Raw genomic sequence first — 17,969 nt, forward strand, 5'->3', positions numbered from 1 at the left:
GATGGGGGCTCGCGGGGAGGGCAGGCCGGACTAGCGCAGCCCTCAACCCACAGCGCTGTTCTGGGTACCGGCTAACTGGTAAGGATCTCCCGTTAAGAGTGATGCTTACCAGTAACCGGTTAACCGATCACCCAGTCTCGTCCCTCGGCCAAGTAAACCCTCAGCACAGCCCTGATAGCGCACGCTGTCGACACAGGGCAAGAGAGCAATGACCCTGCCTGGATGAGAGCTCGTTTGCTGTCTCCGCAAGGCTCCTGCCGCAGCCTCAGGCCCCATTTCACAAGAACTCACTAATCAGAGTGCCGCCAAGCCCGGACGGGCAAGGGAGCTTTCCCCAGGGCCGCGGATGTTTTATTGAACCTTAGCACCAGGGGAGGGATGTCCCAAAGCCAAGCCCAGCTCAGCTCACAAGCCGTGTCGGTCAGCGGTGCTGTGCCATGCCTGGGCCTGATCCAGGCGGTAAAACCGGCGCCCTGTGCCGAGCACGTCAGCAATGAAGAGCCGCAGAGACATGCTGGGCACCCCACTGAGTTCAGGGCTCCAGTCACTTCCTTCGGAGACAGCGAGGGCCCCTCTTTAACCCAGCGTGCAGCGACACGCACGTGTGCAAATGGCGACATCGCCGCCTGCCTGGCCACTTGCAGCACCAGCCAGCCTGTAACCATAGCAGCCCCATCTAGCACGCCAGCTCGGGGCCTGCGCTTTTAGGCTCCTTTTACACGACTGCCTGGCAGCAACCGGGGGGAAGAGAGAGAGAAGGGCCTGCCTCGGAGAGCTAGCCTACGGCCAGCGACTGCCCTACCTCTGTGCAGCCCCCGTCCCCACCCTCTTCCTGCATGCCACGGTCGCACTCGCCAGCCCCCACGGAGTGCGGCTGCACGTGGACCCAGGCTCCAGGGAGGGGAAGCCTACCACACGCCACCCTCAGGAAAGGGGTGTGGCTCCAGGCGCCCATGACAAGGGTTAGGAGGAACATCCTTCAGCCTTCACCAGATCGTCAATCACGGATAAAAACGGAACCACCCTGATGTTCACAGTTTATATCCTTCCAGGGGCGTGGGCTTGCTACCCTCCCCAGTGCCCAAGCACAACATGTTTCTCCTTGGTCAGTCTTCCTCCCCTTCCCCTGGCTGCTCTCACCTCGGACCACGCCTGGCCCTCAAGGGTCACCCCAGGGGCCGAGACCAGGGACAGCCCGAGCCCCTGCCGGGTAGCAGTCGGGGCTGGAGGCAGACAGGGCATGCTGCTGGAATCGGGGCGGTCTGGAGGGACCATGGGGATTTCTCAGCATCCCCTGAAGCCCCTGTGAAGGCAGGTGGGTGTCTGACCTGAGCCACGCCCCCGCAGAACTAAGGGACAGGAATAATCCACATGCTCTGTCCCTCCCCGCCAATCGGTGGGGGAAGTGACTCGCCTCATTCCGCAGCACCAGCCAATAGGAGCGGAGGAAACACCCCCCACTTGCATGCAGTACAAAGCCCTGGGCACCTGCCCCGGCCATACTCACATTACTTTCAAATCCCAGTCTCCGCAGGTGACAAAAATCGACTTGACGCTGGGATCTAAGAGGCCTTCCTTCGCCATCCACTCATCGACCCTCTGGAAGGAAGGCAGGGAACGAAGATGAGCTTTGTAGGCAGGGAAGAGGCACAACAGTGAAACACAGATAAGCCGCTCGCAATCAGACAAGGAGAAAATTGTGATCTTATCCAGCAGCTGCCCCGAGCCCCCCCCTTCTTCACTCGCATCGGCTCAACGAGAGACATTTGGGCCTTTGAAGATTTCCAGCAGGAAGCATCAGGCGGCCGGCGCAGAGACGATCTTATCAGACGCGGCAATGGCTCTGCTCCAAGCAGTGTGTATGGGGCAAGACAGCTCCAGCAGTGCTGGGGGCACCCCTCTCGCAGCCCTTCCCCAAAGAAGCTGTCCCAGGAGAGTGCCACGCTGCTTCCAATACAGCCGGGCCCTGAGTCCTGCACAGTCTGACTTCTTAAGGAAGCCAGAAATTGACCAAGAGCCCCTGAGAAGCCCCCACAGACTGAAAACGGAAAGAAAATAGGCAACAGAACAGATACAAACGAGAGTCTCGCTGCCATCAGCCCAGTTCGGAGGGACAACCATTGCGGGATGGGGTTTTTCACCTACAGCACGTAACCTGGGGAGCAGCGAAGGGGACGCACCAGAGGGACACTTAGGGGTGCACAGCCATGCAGACTAGGGCCGTTACAATGGGTTGGCGTAAGTAACCGTGGAGCTGCTGACATTTTCAGTGGACACACGGTTATACGCGGGGTGGGGGGAATTGGCTCTCTGGGAGCCGGTCCATGTGGAGAGCCGGCTTTTAAGCTGCCTCACCACATGTAGCGGCTCCCACTTCCCTCCACCCTCCACTCCCGCCTCTGATACAGAGGCCGCAACGTGGGGTGAGGCTCCCTGGGAGCTGGTGCGTGCAGGGATGCGGCTTTTAAGCTGGCTCCCTGTGCGAACTGGCAGCCTGTGAGTAACCACGTGCACGGTTACACTTTCCTATCCCTAATGCATCCCACTCTTACAAACCCAATACACCCCTGGGCCCCTTTTCCTTCCCTTCTCCACTCCTACTGTGGCAGCGGGAATCGGTGGTGTGTTTGTGGAATGCTCAGAGATCCTCCGAGGCGGGCACTGCACACGTCAGCGTTACGCACTGCGCCCGACTACGTTCCCAGGAACATTGCAGTGGGCCAAGGGTCTTCTCTCCCATCTGGGACGGGATGCACTGGCTGGAACCCAATGTTTCCCCCGGAGGCAGCCAGGTGGCTATGGCATGTGGAGAGATTCTAGGCAGTGGCAGTGCAGGATTCTCAGCACAGTGGCTGCTATGACCTGACCCTCACCGTTCAGACACTCCCTCCAGGACTCCAGAGCTACGTCTACACTGGCATCCCTTCCGGAAAAGGGATGCTAATGTAGCACGTTGGAATAGGCAAATCCATGGGGGATTTAAATATCCCCCGCGGCATTTGCATTAACATGGCTGCCTCTTTTTTCCGGCTTGGGGAAAAGCCGGGGAAAAGCGCCAGTCTAGACGTTATTCTCCGGAAAATAAAGCCTTTTCCGGAAGATTTCTTATTATTTGCCTATTCCAACGTGCTACATTAGCATCCCTTTTCCGGAAAGGGGTGCCAATGTAGACACAGCCCAGGAGGAAAGGGGAATGGACACAGCCACCTACGGCTGCCGACAGCTTCCTTGTTTACCCACACTTGAAATACAGGGAGCAGCAGCCATGCTGCATAAACCATCAAGTCCCAGAGAAGCCTACGGAGGTTGTGGAATCTCCATCCCTAGGGATATTTCAGAGCAGGTTGGACAGACACTTGCCAGGGATGGGCTAGATGGGGCCTGGTCCTGCCATGAGGGCAGGGAGCTGGACTCGCTGCCTCTCAAGGTCCCTTGCAGTCCTAGTGTGCTAGGGTTCTTATACATAACAACATTTTAATCCAGACACAGGTAGATTATTTGCTTTGCAAAAAAGTCTAAGAACTCCAATCAAATCCTAGGCCCCATTGTGCTGGGAGCTGTACAGACGAGGGCTGTCAATTCATTGCCATTAACGCACCCAATTAACTCAAATTAATCACGATCAATCACACTATTAAACGATAGAATATCAAGTGAAATGCATTCAATATTTTGGATGTTTTTCTACTTTTTCAAGTATATTGATTTCACTTACTACACTGACAACCAAGTGTCCAGCACCCACTTTATATTACAAATATTTGCACTGTAAAAATGACCCAGTAAACTGTATCTTTCATTTCACTTCATACAAGTACTGTGGTACAATCTCTTTATCATGAACGTGTATGTTACACACAAACAGATGTTTTTGTTACATCATTGCACTCAAAAACAAAACAATGTAAAACTTCAGAGCCTACAAGTCCACTCAGTCCTACCTCTTGTTCAGTCAATCACTCATATAAACCAGTTTATTTACATTTAGAGGAGATGCTGCCCACTTTTTGTTTACAGCATCACCTGAAACTGAGAAAAGGTGTTCTTGTGGCATTTTTGTAGCTGGCATTGCAAGGTATTTACATGCCTGATATCATAGAACAGTAGAACTGAACGGGACCTCGAGAGGTTATCAAGTCCAGTCCCCTGTCCTCACAGCAGAACCAAACACTATCTAGATCATCTCTGATAGATGTTTATTTAACTTGCTCTTAAATATCTCCCGTGATGGAGACTCCCCAACCTCCCTAGGCAATTTATTCCAGTGTTTAACCACCCTGACAGGCAGGAATTTTTCATAATGTCCCACCAAAACCTCTCTTGCTGCAATTTAAGCCCATTGCTTCTTGTTCTGACTTCAGAGGCTAAGGAGAACAATTTTTCTCCCTCCTCCTTGTAACACCCTTTTAGGTACTTGAAAACTGCTATCATGTCCCCTCTCAGTCTTCTCTTTTCTAAACTAAACAAGCCCAATTCTTTTAGTTGTCCCTCATAGTTCATGTTTTCTAGACTTTTAATCATTTTTGTTGCTCTTCTGTGGACCCTCTCCAATTTCTCCACATCTTCCTTGAAATGTGGTGCCCAGCACTGGACACAATACTCCAACTGAGGCCTAATCAGCACAAAGCAGAGCAGAAGAATGACTTCTCATGTCTTACTCACCACACTTCTGTTAATGCATCCTAGAATCCTGTCTGCTTTTTTCGCACCAACGTCAGTCATACTGCTGACTCATATGCTAACCATTCATATGCCCCCTCATGCTTCAGCCACCACTCCAGAGGACATGCTTCCATGCTTACGATTCTTGTTTAAAAAATGCATTAATTAAATTTGTGACTGAACTTTGAGGTGGAGAATTGTGTGTCTCCCGTGCCCAGGTTTTACCTGCATTTTGCCACATATTTTGTTACAATAGGCTCGGGTGATGGCCGAGCAACAGCTTGCAGTGCCAGATTTCCAAAGATAGCTACATCTCTCCACCCAAGGTTTAAGAACCTGAAGGGCCTTCCAAAATCCAAGAGGGACGAGGTGTGGACCCTACTTTGAGAGGTGTTAAAAGAGCAACTCTCCGATGTGGAAAGTGCAGAACCCGAACCACCAAAAAGAAACTCAACCTTCTGCTGGTGGCAACTGACTTAGATCATGCAAATGAACACACGTCGGTCCGCTCTGCCTTGGATCGTTCTCGAGCAGAGCCCATTAGCAGATGGACGCCCGTCCTCTGCAATGGTGGCTGAAGCTTGAAGGGACAGGTGAATTGGATATTAGGAAAACTATTTCCCTGGGTGGGCGGAGAAGCACTGGGATGGGTTTCCTGGGGGTGGAATCTCCAGCCCTAAAGATTTTTAAGTTCTGTCTTGACAGCCCTGGCTAGGATGGCTGAGTTGGGGTTGCTTCTGCTTTGGGCAGGGGGCTGGACTCAACTCCTGAGATCTTTTCCAGCCCTAGGAGTCTATGGCTCTTTAGTGCATCTTGTAGTGCTGGCTACAACCCTGCCATGCAAGCACTGGTCCTCACCTTCAGGTGACACTGTAAACTAGAAACAGGCAGCATCCTCTCTTGCAAATGTAAACAAACTTGCGTGCCTGAGCAACCGCCTGATTAAGTAGGACTGAGTGGACTTGGAGGCACTAAAGTTCTACCCTGCTTCATTTCTGAAAGCAGTTATTTTTTTGTAGCTGTGCAAGTTCAGCATTCATGATAAAGCGCTCGCACTATAGCACTTGTATTAGGTGAATGGTTTTTACAGTGCAAATATTTTTAATCAAAATTACCTCTAACGTTAGCACTGCACACTTGCTATTCTCGGTTGTAATTGCAATCATATATTTGAAAATGTAGAAAACATCCACGAATACGTAAAGAAATGGCATTCTATTATTGTTTAACAGCACGATTCATTGTGTGAACGATCGCAATTCATTCTTTTAATTGCTTGCCAGCCCTACTAGACACAGAGAACAAAGGAGACAGTCCCTGGTCCAACGGGCGCAGGCGCGGGTCCACGGCAGGACTGGACAGTCAGACCAGACAGTTATGGAAACAGGCTCTATAATGCAATAGAAAATACCTTGCCGGGGGCGGGGGATTCTCTCTGGCTGTTTTATCATTGCACAGGATTTCAAGGGAATTAGTTCCCTGGTACAGAATTCTACAGGATGCCTCCTAAGTCTCCTCTAAGATGCAGCCTAACAAGCCCCGCACTGGGGTTCAGGGTTACTTCTGCCCATCGGCCCCAGCCGGGGCAAAAGCGCCTCTCCCCACCAGCTCCAGCAAGAAGGGGCCTCTTCCTCCCCCTAGCTGCAGCAGCTCCATGCTAGGGCTGGAGGAGCGCACCTCGCCCCCACCCACAATCCCCAGCCCAGAGCTACCGCTTCCCTGGCCCCCACCCAGCCTAACCTGGACCTGCCTGGCTGGGGGACAGGCAACCCACCCCAGGGCCCAAGCTACTGCAGTGACAGAGGGCTGGACATCTCCTCTCTCCCCGGGGCAACCTGCACCCTGAACCCCTTCCCCCGCCCCACCCCAGAGCCCTCACCCCGTCCCCCAAGCCTCTGCCCCAGCCCCGAGCAGTGTTCCCTGCACGCTGTGCACTTGTGCGGCCACGCGGCGTGGTTCCAGTGCTGCCCAGTTGCTTACCGGAAAGCCCACAGCTGGGTTTTGTATCTGCTGGTGGTGCACAGTCACACATACCTCAGTGCACACAACCATTTTATTCTGCACATGGACAGAAAAAAATCTGCACTTGGATGGAAAATATTAGTGGGACCATTGGCCCTAAGTCCCCTCCCCCATGCTAACCCCTCGGCACCAGCCCCACCACACACTGCCCTTTTGTCAGGTGGTGCACCACACCCATTTTGGTGCACATAACAAAAGTCATTCCACACACGGACCGAGAAAACGAGAGGGAACACTGAGTGCCTCCAAAACCTGCAGAGAGGGTTTCACTCTCTATGACACGTTGTGAACGTAATGTCTACGAAACTCCACGGGCTCTCAGAGGAAGGCTATTGCAGTGGGGGTGCTGGTGTGCACCTGTGGATACACTCAGCAGTGGGCAGACAGCCACACAAACAGAGCAACTCAACTTGAATACACTTTGAACTTCTCTGTAATGACAGAAGTTTTGGCACCAGCGCAATGAATGAAAGCAGGAGCACACGACAGCGTGGGCCTGCCCTGGCAGGCAGGAACCAGAGGGAGCATGCCGTGAGCTCTGTGGTTTTACAGCATGTACATTTAATGGAGAACGGCCCCCGCTACCCCCCGCTGAAACGGTGCTGAGACTGCCGAGGTGCTGGGCGAGCCCGTGTGGCGGCGAGGGAGCCAGGCTTGCGAGGTGACCAGCACTTCCTCGCTACAGTGCCCCAGGGCGGGGGGAGCTCGCTGCTCACTTGGTGTTATTTAAAGAGCTTCTCCTTCCCACTTACCCTGGGGACCCAGGGCCCACCATGTTCCAAAGAGAGTGACAGGCCTCCCCACCCAACCCTCTTCCCCTTCTAGGAGCCTGGCCCAGAAAACCTGCCGCATCACCTCAGGTCTTGGGCGAGAGACATGCCAATGGCATCTCCTTCTGCTCCCCCTCAACGTTGGCAGGGCTTGGCAGCATCCCCGGCCCCAACTTTTAACTCAGGCACTTGCTAGCTCCCTCTCCTTCCCTCCAGACTGCTTAGGGGTTTGGTTTGGCCAGCAGGGCCAGGCCAGGCACAAATTTCCCCCGACCCTATTTCACTGACCCCCGTCTTTCAGGCTGGGCGTGGAATGGGAGGCGCCTCTCAAGGCTGGTCAAAGCAGCTCCCGCTGCTGCAGGACTGTTCATCAGCCCCACTTCGAGTCCCGGGGCTGCCACGTGGCCTCTGCAGCTGCCTCTGCGCCCGTGGGCCCCAGGAGCAGGACACGGCACCCGTAACCTCTCTCACAGCCTAGGACAGACGCCCCTGCAAACAGCTCCCGGCTCCCTGTGCTCACCAGGGCAGGGGAGCCGTCCAGCGTGGCCATTAAAAATGGTGTCTTCAAGATGGCGTCGGCCGGCGGGAGCCCGTGGCAGCCAAAAAGCCTCTACACGTGTTTCTTAAAGGGGCAGGGTTTTTTTCCCCCCCTCAACAATTCCCCCCCCCCCCTCGGCTCTTTGCGCTATATTCACAACTATTTTGGCTCTTTGCATATTGGGTTGGTCATTCCCGGCCTAGGAAGTGCCGTCTCCGCAGAGGGCCCGAAAGGCGTCAATTCGATTCCCTTGCCCAGGCAGGCGCTGGCATTAGTAGGACCAATTAGGGCCCGCGGCAGCGCACCTCCTGACAGACAGCGCATTGAGCGGCAGCCGGCGTGCGCGCTCCGGTAGGAGGCTCTCCTCAGTGTTTGACTAACAACAAAAGCTATTGATGGCAAAATACTTTAAAGCTAATTAATCCTAAAGGCGGCAGGCATTCAACATTAAGCAGATGGCATTATTAGGACTTTATCTGCATTTGCACATCGCACAGATTAGGTTTTAGAGGCCTATACTTTGTGTCTTATTGAGCACTTAAATAGGTAGGAGCATTACTTTAATGGTGAAGGGGGGACCGGCTCCCCTGCAAAGCTGTAAAGCAACGTCCTGGCTCTTTAAGCCTGGCTCAAGCCCGACCCGCCAGCTCGCCTGTCTCCGGGCAGGCGTTTGGACATCTTGTCAGTCCCCTTGACATCAACAGCTGGGAATGACAGATCAATGGTTCAATACTCTCAACAGCATGTCACCGACGTGACAGCAAATGTTATTCTAATGAAGCCGTAATCATAGTCAAATTACGCGGTTGGATTCCCAGGAGGGGGTGAGGAAGGGGGAGCAGAGGTCAAAGTTCAGGAGCTAAAGGTTATCCTGCTTACCTCAAGCACTTGCTGGAGACTTGGCTGCCCATCCACCATGCCTTGAATAATTCCAGTCAGCTGGGACAAAAGAGAGAGAAAATAAGAGTCAGAGGGAAGATCACACTGATAATTAGAAGGTCCCCTCTCCTGCCCGCCTTTCGGAAACCTTACGGCACTCTCGTTAGCAGCTCGAGCAATGCCACACCCTGTCACCTGCAGGACAGCAGCCCCGGGAACCGTCCCCTCGGTAAGCAAGAACACAGCGCGATTCCCGAAACCATTATGCAACGACCACTTACACATCCGCGATGAAATACGGCTTGGCTTCGGGGAACAATAGATCATTTTTTCCAGCCCTCCAGTCAGTAATACCCTGAACGCTCCCCGTTTCAATAGGCCAATCTTTTCAGTATCAGTGTTGCTGCTGCCATAAGTTACAAAGCCAGATTTGATTATACACACAAGCCGCCCTCCAGCATTCTCATGCTGTGGTGAGGACACAACCGAAATGCCTCGCAACAGATACATAAAATAAACCTTCCTCGTCAAATGAGGTGAGTTCGTTTGTCCGACACTGCCATTAGAGAAAGGCGTATTCGTGCTTTATTTTAGTTTAAAACGCCCTAATTGTAAATTCTAAGCCTCAGGCACTAAAAATATATATTTAAAACAATGTAATTCCAACTGAGGAAAATCCATTTCATTGTAAAGGTTTCTCTGTAAGCTCTTTGGGACAGAGACGGACTGTGGGGCTAACCCTGCACACATTTAAGCACATCCGCTGTATCACTGATGTCAGCTGGATGACTTGCATATTTCGCACACAGCACATGCATGAGTGTCCTTAGGGTCAAGGCTGGGGGCGGGGGGTGTCCACAAAGTGCCTGGCAGCGTTGGGAGTGCTTAGGACTTGTCCACACTACCGCTTAAGGTGATGGAAGTTACATCGCTCAGGCGTGTAAAAAGCCACCCTCCCCAGCGATATAAATTACATCCACTGAGAGTGGAGTTCCCACCACACTATGTCGGGGGGCGTGGCTTCTGCCTCTCACGGAGATGGTGTAACTATGCCGACTTGGGATCTTAAATGCATTTAAGTAAATATGTAACTACTGGGGGAGGAAAATTCCACAGTTCCACATGGGGGCACAGCTGGCTCCCCGCCGCACCAGCAGCCTGCACGTGACTCTGAAGGTTAACCCATGAACCCGGGTTCTTCATTTAACCGTGTGCACGGTTACACTGTCATATCCCTAATGCCGACACCTATCGGCACGACACGGCTTCACCAGACTCGCTCCAGCCGGCCGGGGCGGAGCAGGGTAGCCCCAACTGCCCTTGGACGTGGTCTACACCACCACTTGTGTCGGTCTAATGACACGGCTCGGGGATGTGGGAAAGCCAAACCCAGCCGTGTTACTTCATTTAGTATCGCTGTGTTCGGAACGTAGCAGAACCCCAGTCCAGGGAAGATTGTATACGGCTGAAGACAATGATTGTTCAGACATACAACCCCCCCATTCACAAAGCCGTGACAGTCTCGTCATGAGCTGCAGCCGGGAAGCGTTCTTGACAGGCTCTCTCCAATCCAGGAGCAGCTCTTAGACTGTAGAAGATTTCAGCCCCATCTGAGAACATGAGCCTTACGACAAGCCCGGGGCTTTGGTGCCTTATTAAGCAGACAGAAGCCTGTGCATGTAGCCCACCCCATGCTTCTTTGGCTGCTTGGCTTACAGCATCAAAACTTTAAAAAACCCACCAAAAAACGATTAAACTCCAATTAAAGAGTAATTACATTTACTGACTGCAAAGGACCTAACTCGCAGAATAAGCTGGCTGAGTGGGAAAAGTATTTTCTTGTGGCAACTCACACGCAACGGCAACGTATACCTTTGGGGGAAGACACTTTCATTCTAAGGCTGCCGAGTTCCTCTAAGTGGGTTTCTGAAGTTCATCAAGTCATTATTAGGCGGCATTTTAAGGAAGTGGAGAAACACAGACACTGTTAGAGTTCTAGAAACTGCGTTTATATTAATCTGTCTTTTAATTGTACAGCCGCTGCTGCCTTCAGACTCCCCATGCACCAAAGGGAAATACATTTAAGAGATGAACCGCACTCTTCTCTAGCATTCTGTCTGCTTGACTTGTTTTGTTCCTTTCTTAGGGGAAGTTTTTCCTGCCGCTCACTCAGCGTGAATGGGTCACTCACCCCTCACCATTACTGCCTCGTGGGAGAGCTGGCCCCAGCCCTGTGGGGAGAGCCCCATGCTGAAGCTCTGGAAAGGGGCAGAGGAAACCTCACATGACCTCTGTCCTCAGGAATGGCTTCCCACGGCTTTCCGGGCACGACTGGCAGGTCCTTGACTTTGCAGCTGCACCGGAAAGGGGCGCAGGGCCAGGAAGGGGCATGTGGCTAGATGGGGACATGGCCAGATGACACCGTCTGGGGGCTACAGCCACAGGCTGAACCGCTGGGCACACTGTAGGGAGTGAGGACAGTGCAGGCAGTGCAGGGGAGCTGGGTTCTATTCCCAGCTCTGCCACAGACTCACTGTATGACCCTGGGTAAGCCACCTCCCCCTCTCTGCTGTGCTGCCCTATGGGGCAGCGGGGCTAAAACCCCACTGAGGCTTTGAGTTTTGGCCTTGCCAATCAATCCCCAAGCGCGAACCCCACAGGCGCCAGCTGTCCCCACCTGCGCCTGAGTCACAGACAGCCCTCTGCCCTGCCAATGGGCTCTCACGCCCAGGCTCACCTGATCTACTGGTTGGTGACCACGGCATTAGTGCTTATTTAATTAGTTAGCTAGGGTCAGACTCTACCGCCCAAGTCTACCAGCGAGAGAAATCGAGTTGCCAGCTGCCAGAGTGTCATTTTCTTATTTCATACGATGTCACACACGCCCGGGACATTGCGGCCACAGACCACATCGCTGACGCTGTAAGTGTAGTCCCTGTGTTACTTCAGCAGAACTCAGCTGCCCAAAGGAAGCCCATCCACTACATGATGGCAGTGGGGATTACGTCCCGATTGAGCGTACTCCAAGCACAGTCGGTCTTCAGGTGTTTTGGTAGCTTGGAATCAGAGCTGCAACACAATGAACATGGGAGTGGGACAGAGGGGAGCTTGCTCGCTGCAGAAGTTTTACGGACACTGTACACTTAGTGTTCTGAGGACTCCTCCGTTAGGTTAATACAATCAGAATTTTTCTTTAAAGGGTCTAAGGACAGCTGTCAGCCGGCAACTCGGGAGACTGCTGCAACTGCACACGTCAAACATTTCTGTAACACTTCAGACTTAAGTTTAACAAAAGGGAAGGGCTATTGTGGTTGTGCGTGTGATTTACTTCTTACCATTCCTAATGGACTGTTGCTGCATCCACAGCTCCACACAGGTCATGAGGATTACGGACTATTTTTTAAATTGATAAAAAAATCCACTTTTTTTTTTTTTTAAACAAATCAGATAAAGTAGACCCTCTTCCGTGTAGTAAAATGCTGGGCTGCACATTAGCACATTTTAGTGATCAGATTTGTGCCATTGTTTGAAGAAATATATGAAAACGTATGATGGGGGAGGGGGCATTTAAATCATGATTTAAATCAATCCACCCTGGTTTGTTTAGTAAAACGACGAGGGCGATCAGTCCGTGTCCCCGTTTTTAGGGAACATGCCTCAGGCAAAATTTGTCCCTGGGCAGAGGGGCCAGACCCAAACATCCGGAGGACACTCTTCTGGAATGGCTAGGCCTGGAGCACAGTGTCAAGTATTCTAACAGATCTGATCCAGGAATTACTCTGTGGCAGTTCTCTGGCCCGTGTTATCCTGGCGGTCAGACTAGCTGATCACAGTGACCGCCTTTGACCTTGGAATCTACAAATCAGCTGTGAGGAGCATCTAACATGACAGCAGAGGGAAGGGCTGGGCAGCAAGCGGGAACTCCTCTTGGCTGAAGGAAGGTTGCTCTATCAAAACTTCTTGTCCCACTTCCAACAGAAGAGCGATCACCCAGAAACGCCACTGCACGGCTGGCGACCACACGACTGCCAAACTCTTGAGTGGTGGGAGAAGGCGGCCAGCGACGGATCTACACTGGATATTCAGCCAGGTGGAGCCAGATGGTATTCAATCTCCAATGAGGCAACGTCCTTTGGGATTTGCCTCCATGATCAGAGCAAAAGGGCTGAAACCGGAAATCTCTTAAGGCCCAAAGACCTGTGCCTAACACAGGGTTCAGGCTACATTCACCTCCACAAACCGCGTGGTCTCTAGACCACAACAAAAGCCATATTTTAAAGACATGTTGCCTTATTTATTTAGCACGTACACAATCATTTTCCCTGGCCATGCTTCTGACAAACCCTCACATGATTAATACTGAGAGAGTCGGTCAGAGTCAAACACATTTGTGCCTCCAGTGCTGTAGATTCCAAGGCCAGAAGGGACCTCTGTGACCCTCCCGCCTGGCCTCCTACATCACACAGACCAGAGACCCTCCCACCGGGATCCCTGCATCACGCCAGAGCTAGAGTGTGCCGTTTATTCCATTGCAGTGCCACCCAAGCACTGCAGGTGTTTTCCCAAGGCAGCGCCAGACAGCCCCTAGCTGGTCACTTAGTGCATTAGATCACACTCGGCTTGGACGAGGAAGCAAGACTAATAGTTTCATTTGCGGGGACTCGTGCGGGAACACGCTGCTGCAATGTTTAGTTTGGAGGGGGAAAGCAAAGGAATGTTTGAATCCCCCAGCTCCAATTTTTATTGCACAATTTAAAACTTTATGAGAGGATTTCTTGCAAATGTAGGTCAATTTGTACAGACCCATAGTTTGGACCCAAATCCTCGAGGCAATGTCCCTCTAAATATACTGTACAGCATGTGCCTGTTTATAGATTTCTCTCTCACACACACACACACGTACGTTACCCACAATGCTCATTACGGCGGTTGCAGTGCGTTTCTGCTACACTCCTGTTCTCCCCCATTGATAACTTTTGGAAGCACTCGCCCTCGGGGGATTCCGTTTTCTATGCTTAAGGGTTTGGGGAAAGTTTGAACAACCCTCCCCCCCAGAATGGCTTTCAGTTACAGAGAAGGGAATACAAAAGCATTTGTTTTCACGCTGGGGAAAGAAGGGATGGTCTCTGGGGAGAGTTTTATGCCTGCAGGAGGGAGAAACAAGGTGTGGGCAGAAAAGACTTTTACTGGACCAACAGACTTTCGTGCTAACACGGAGCTCTTCTTCGGGCAGAAACAAGCCAGTGCAGCCTGTCGGACCACACGCTGCAAGGCACGGGACCAGCACTAAGGTACCCGATCCATCTGCCACTGAATTGGGGGGCCAAATGGAGCTCTGGGTCTTGCTGGGGGATGAGGGTTAGTTACCACTGGCAGGGAGGGTAGAGGACGTGAGCAGGGCAGCAGAGCGTGTATATCATCCAGAGAGCTCAATGTGTTTTACTAGTGAGGGTAAGTTTTATCCCTCTAAAGGAGAAACGGAGGCACCCAGGAGGAAAACGACTTGCCAAATCACACACGGAGTTAAAAGAAGAGTGGGAACAGAGCCCAGCCCAAGGTTTTAGCCAGTGGGACACGTCACATCAGAACAGCCCATAGTGACAGAGCCAGGGGGCTAGCAGGGCCAGCGAGGGTCCTCCAGGGTTTGTGGTGTCTGAACCGTCCAAGATCGATAGCTCCAGCCTCCTCTTGAAAACCTCCAGAGAAGGAGCTTCCACGACCTCCCTACACCTCTGTCCCATCGTCTCCCCGTTCTTCTAGTTCGGAAGCTTCTCCCGAGGTTTAATCCGACTCTGCTGTCCTGTGCTTTGAGCCGTCTGCCTCCTCTTCTGCCCTCTGTGGCAAGAGGCAGGAGTACGAGACCTTTGGCTTTTTTATGGCAACCTTCCAAGTACAGGCAGTTGCCGTCATTCGTGGGGGATACGTTCTTCACATGGCTGTGAAAAGTGAAATCCGCGAATACTGGGGAAGGGAGTTCCCGTCACATCACCACATTTTCCATATAAAATGATGTAATGATGCAAGAGATTAATGTTTACATGTTATACTGCAATAAACACACAGAATAGCTGCAATCTTCCAGTCCGGCCTCACCGCAGCTTCCATTTCCTTGTTAATGTTCAGGCTCTGTTCCTCGAGTGCACTGAAAAGGCGCCATCACACTGCATCCTATGCTTGGGCTGGTGCAGTGCACCACGAAAATATGAAACCGCGAATGGCAAGGGCTTCAAAAACCACTAACATATCCCCCTGGACTCTTCTCGTTCCAACGAAACACAGCCTCTTCCTTCAGCCGCAGCTCAGAAGCTGGCATCCCAGCCCTTTGATCATCTGTCTCACTCGTCTCTCAGCCCCTTCCACTTCCTGTAGATCCTTTCTGTACATTGGTGTCAGAAATCGGACAGAGTCCTCCAGCTCGTACCTAATCAGCGCCAAGTAGAGCAGTATCATCATAGGATCATAGAATCCCAGGGCCGGCAGAGACCTCAGGAGCCATCGAGTCGAGCCCCCTGCCCAAAGCAGGACCAACCCCAACTCCATCATCCCAGCCAGGGCTTGGTCAAGCCAGGACTTAAACACCTCTAGGGATGGAGACTCCACTACTTCCCTAGGTAACCCATTCCAGTGCTTCACTACCCTCCTAATGAAATAGTTTTTCCTAATATCCAACCTGGACCTCTCCCACCACAACTTGAGACCATCGCTCCTTGTTCTGCCATCTGTCACTACTGAGAACAGCCTCTCTCCAGCCTCTTTGGAACCCCCTTCAGGAAGTTGCAGGCTGCTCTCAAATTCCCCCTCACTCTTCTCTTCTGCAGACTAAACAGACCCAACTCCCTCAGCCTCTCCCCATAGGTCGTGTGCTCCAGCCCCCTCAGCATTTTGGTTGCCCTCCGCTGGACCCTCTCCAATGTGTCACATCCACAGGTACTGACAATCCCATGGCTTGCATGCAACATAACACTGCATTTGCTTCTTTGTAACAGCATTGTAACAGCCAACTCACGTTGAGGATGTGACCCACCGCAACTCCCAGATCCGTCTCAGCCGTGCTGCTGCCCAGCCAGCTATCCCCCATTCTGTATTTGTGCAGCGGAGTTTTCTCCCCGAAGGACGGCGCTGTGCACCTTGGACTTTGTGGCGTTTCGTTTTGTCCTCGATAACCCAGTTTTCCAATTTATCGCGATTCTCCCAAAGCATTGGCAACCCTCCCTAGCGCTGTGTTAGCTGCAAAATTTGATCAGCACGCCTTCTTTTCCTACACTCAGATCCTTAATAAAGATGCTAACCACCACCAGACCACCAGGCCCACTGTGGGACCCCACTTGAGACCTCCTCCCACTCCAGCACTATTCAAGCCATAGTCACTCTGCGTCTGCGGCCACATGACCAATTCTGTATCCACCTCATGGCAGTTCTGTCCAGCCCACATTTCTCCAGCGTGCTTAGCAAAATGCCACGTGGGACTGCGCCAAAAGCCTTGCTACAGTCCCGGTATATTGCAACCACCACATTCCCCCTAACCAACCAAAGCAGCTAACCTGCCAATGAAGGCAATCATGCTGGTTTGGCCTGATTTGTCCTTAGTAAACCCACGCTCCTCTTTAAAGATGGGCACCATGTTAACCCTTCTCCAGGCTTCTCCTATCACCCACAAACCTGTAAATATGATTATTATTTCATTTTGACAGCTGTATTAGAGAAAACCTTCAGTGTACATACTAATGCTAATTCTTAATTCTTTGAGAGAGAGAGAGAGAGAGAATCACAGACTCCTAGAACAGGAAGGGGCCTCAAGAGGTCATCAAGTCCAGTCCCCTGTCCTCATGGCAGGACCAAATACTGTCTAGACCACCCCTGACAGGTGCCTGTCCAACCTGCTCTTAAATATCTCTAGTGATGGAGATTCCACAACCTCTCCAGGCAATTTATTCCGGTGTTTAACCACCCTGACAGGCAGAAAGTGTTTCCTAATGTCCAACCTAACCTCCTGTGCTGCCGTTTAAGTCCAATGCTCCTGTCCTATCAACAGAGGTGAAGGAGAACAATTTTTTCCCTTCTCCTTGTAACACCCTTTTAAATACTTGAAAACCACTATCATGTCCCCCCTCAGTCCTCTCTTTTCTAAGCTAAACAAGCCCAATTCCTTCAGCCTTCCCTCATAGGCTCATGTTTTCTAGACCTTTCATCATTGTTGTTGCTCATCTCTGGACCCTCTCCACATCTTTCTTGAAACATGGTGCCCAGCACTGGACACAAGACTCCAACTGAGGCCTAATCAGCGCAGAGCAGAGCAGAAGAATGACTTCTCGTGTCTTGCTCACCACTCTCCTATTCATGCAGCCCAGAATCACGTTTGCTTTTCTTGCAACAGTGTCACAGTGTTGGCTCGTATTTAGTGTGACCCCAGGATCCCTTTCTGCAGTACTCCTTCCTAGAGGGTCACTTATCCCTCCCTTTTAGAGGCTAAGGGTCTCAGCCTCGGAGCCTTGTGTCATTTTCATCCTCTCAGTGCCCTATTTGGGAAGAGGTGGATAAGGACTAGGTGAACAATGGCCCTTCGTGGTGAACGCAATCAGGTAAACAAGAACACAGTCACATCCTGCAAAGAAAATCATCTTTAAGTTTTTAAAATTTGTCTTATCACAAGATTAGAGGGTTCTGGTGTCATCAACCCAGAGCAGTGAGACTCATGGGATAGGACAGCAGATCCCTCGACTCACAGCGTTATTTGGAACATGCTCTATTTAACCTTCCACCCCAAACTGCAGGGTTGGAGCTGTGTCGACAGGCTGACACGTACCTTTCTCTGCTCTCTGGAGAGGATCCCCAGTACCTCTCCCTGCACTGAGGAACCACACAATTAAAGAGGTTGTCGACAGCCGTTGTGTACGAGTCAAAAACAACACCTTTGCCACAAGAGCGGTTAGTGCTGTTTGTACCGCAGCGCACAAACGAGCCTTGCTCCAGGACTGAGGCGCCAAGACATGTAACAAACTTGTTATTCTAATAACCGACAAGGAGTTGGAGTGACCCTTTGTGCTCCCCCAGGCCCCATGCAGCAGGTAACCCCGTGTCCCGGGTTGAGCGCGACTCAG

At 51.8% G+C, this 17,969-nt stretch overlaps 1 protein-coding gene across 2 annotated transcripts in view; it reads right to left on the bottom strand.

Moving 5' to 3' along the window:
* ERI3 (ERI1 exoribonuclease family member 3) overlaps nt 1-17,969 on the bottom strand; it is a 189,942-nt gene that overhangs the window by 136,514 nt on the left and 35,459 nt on the right. For both annotated transcript variants that reach the window (XM_089780390.1, XM_089780391.1), the window contains exons 4-5: nt 8,872-8,931; nt 1,508-1,599 (exon numbers count right to left, since the gene is read on the bottom strand). In XM_089780390.1, coding sequence (XP_089636516.1) covers nt 1,508-1,599; nt 8,872-8,931 — 152 coding nt within the window. The remainder of the gene's footprint in view (nt 1-1,507; nt 1,600-8,871; nt 8,932-17,969) is intronic.

This window comes from Pelodiscus sinensis, chromosome 9 (assembly GCF_052426305.1).
Source record: "Pelodiscus sinensis isolate ZL-2025 chromosome 9, ASM5242630v1, whole genome shotgun sequence".
NCBI classification, from domain to species: domain Eukaryota; kingdom Metazoa; phylum Chordata; order Testudines; family Trionychidae; genus Pelodiscus; species Pelodiscus sinensis.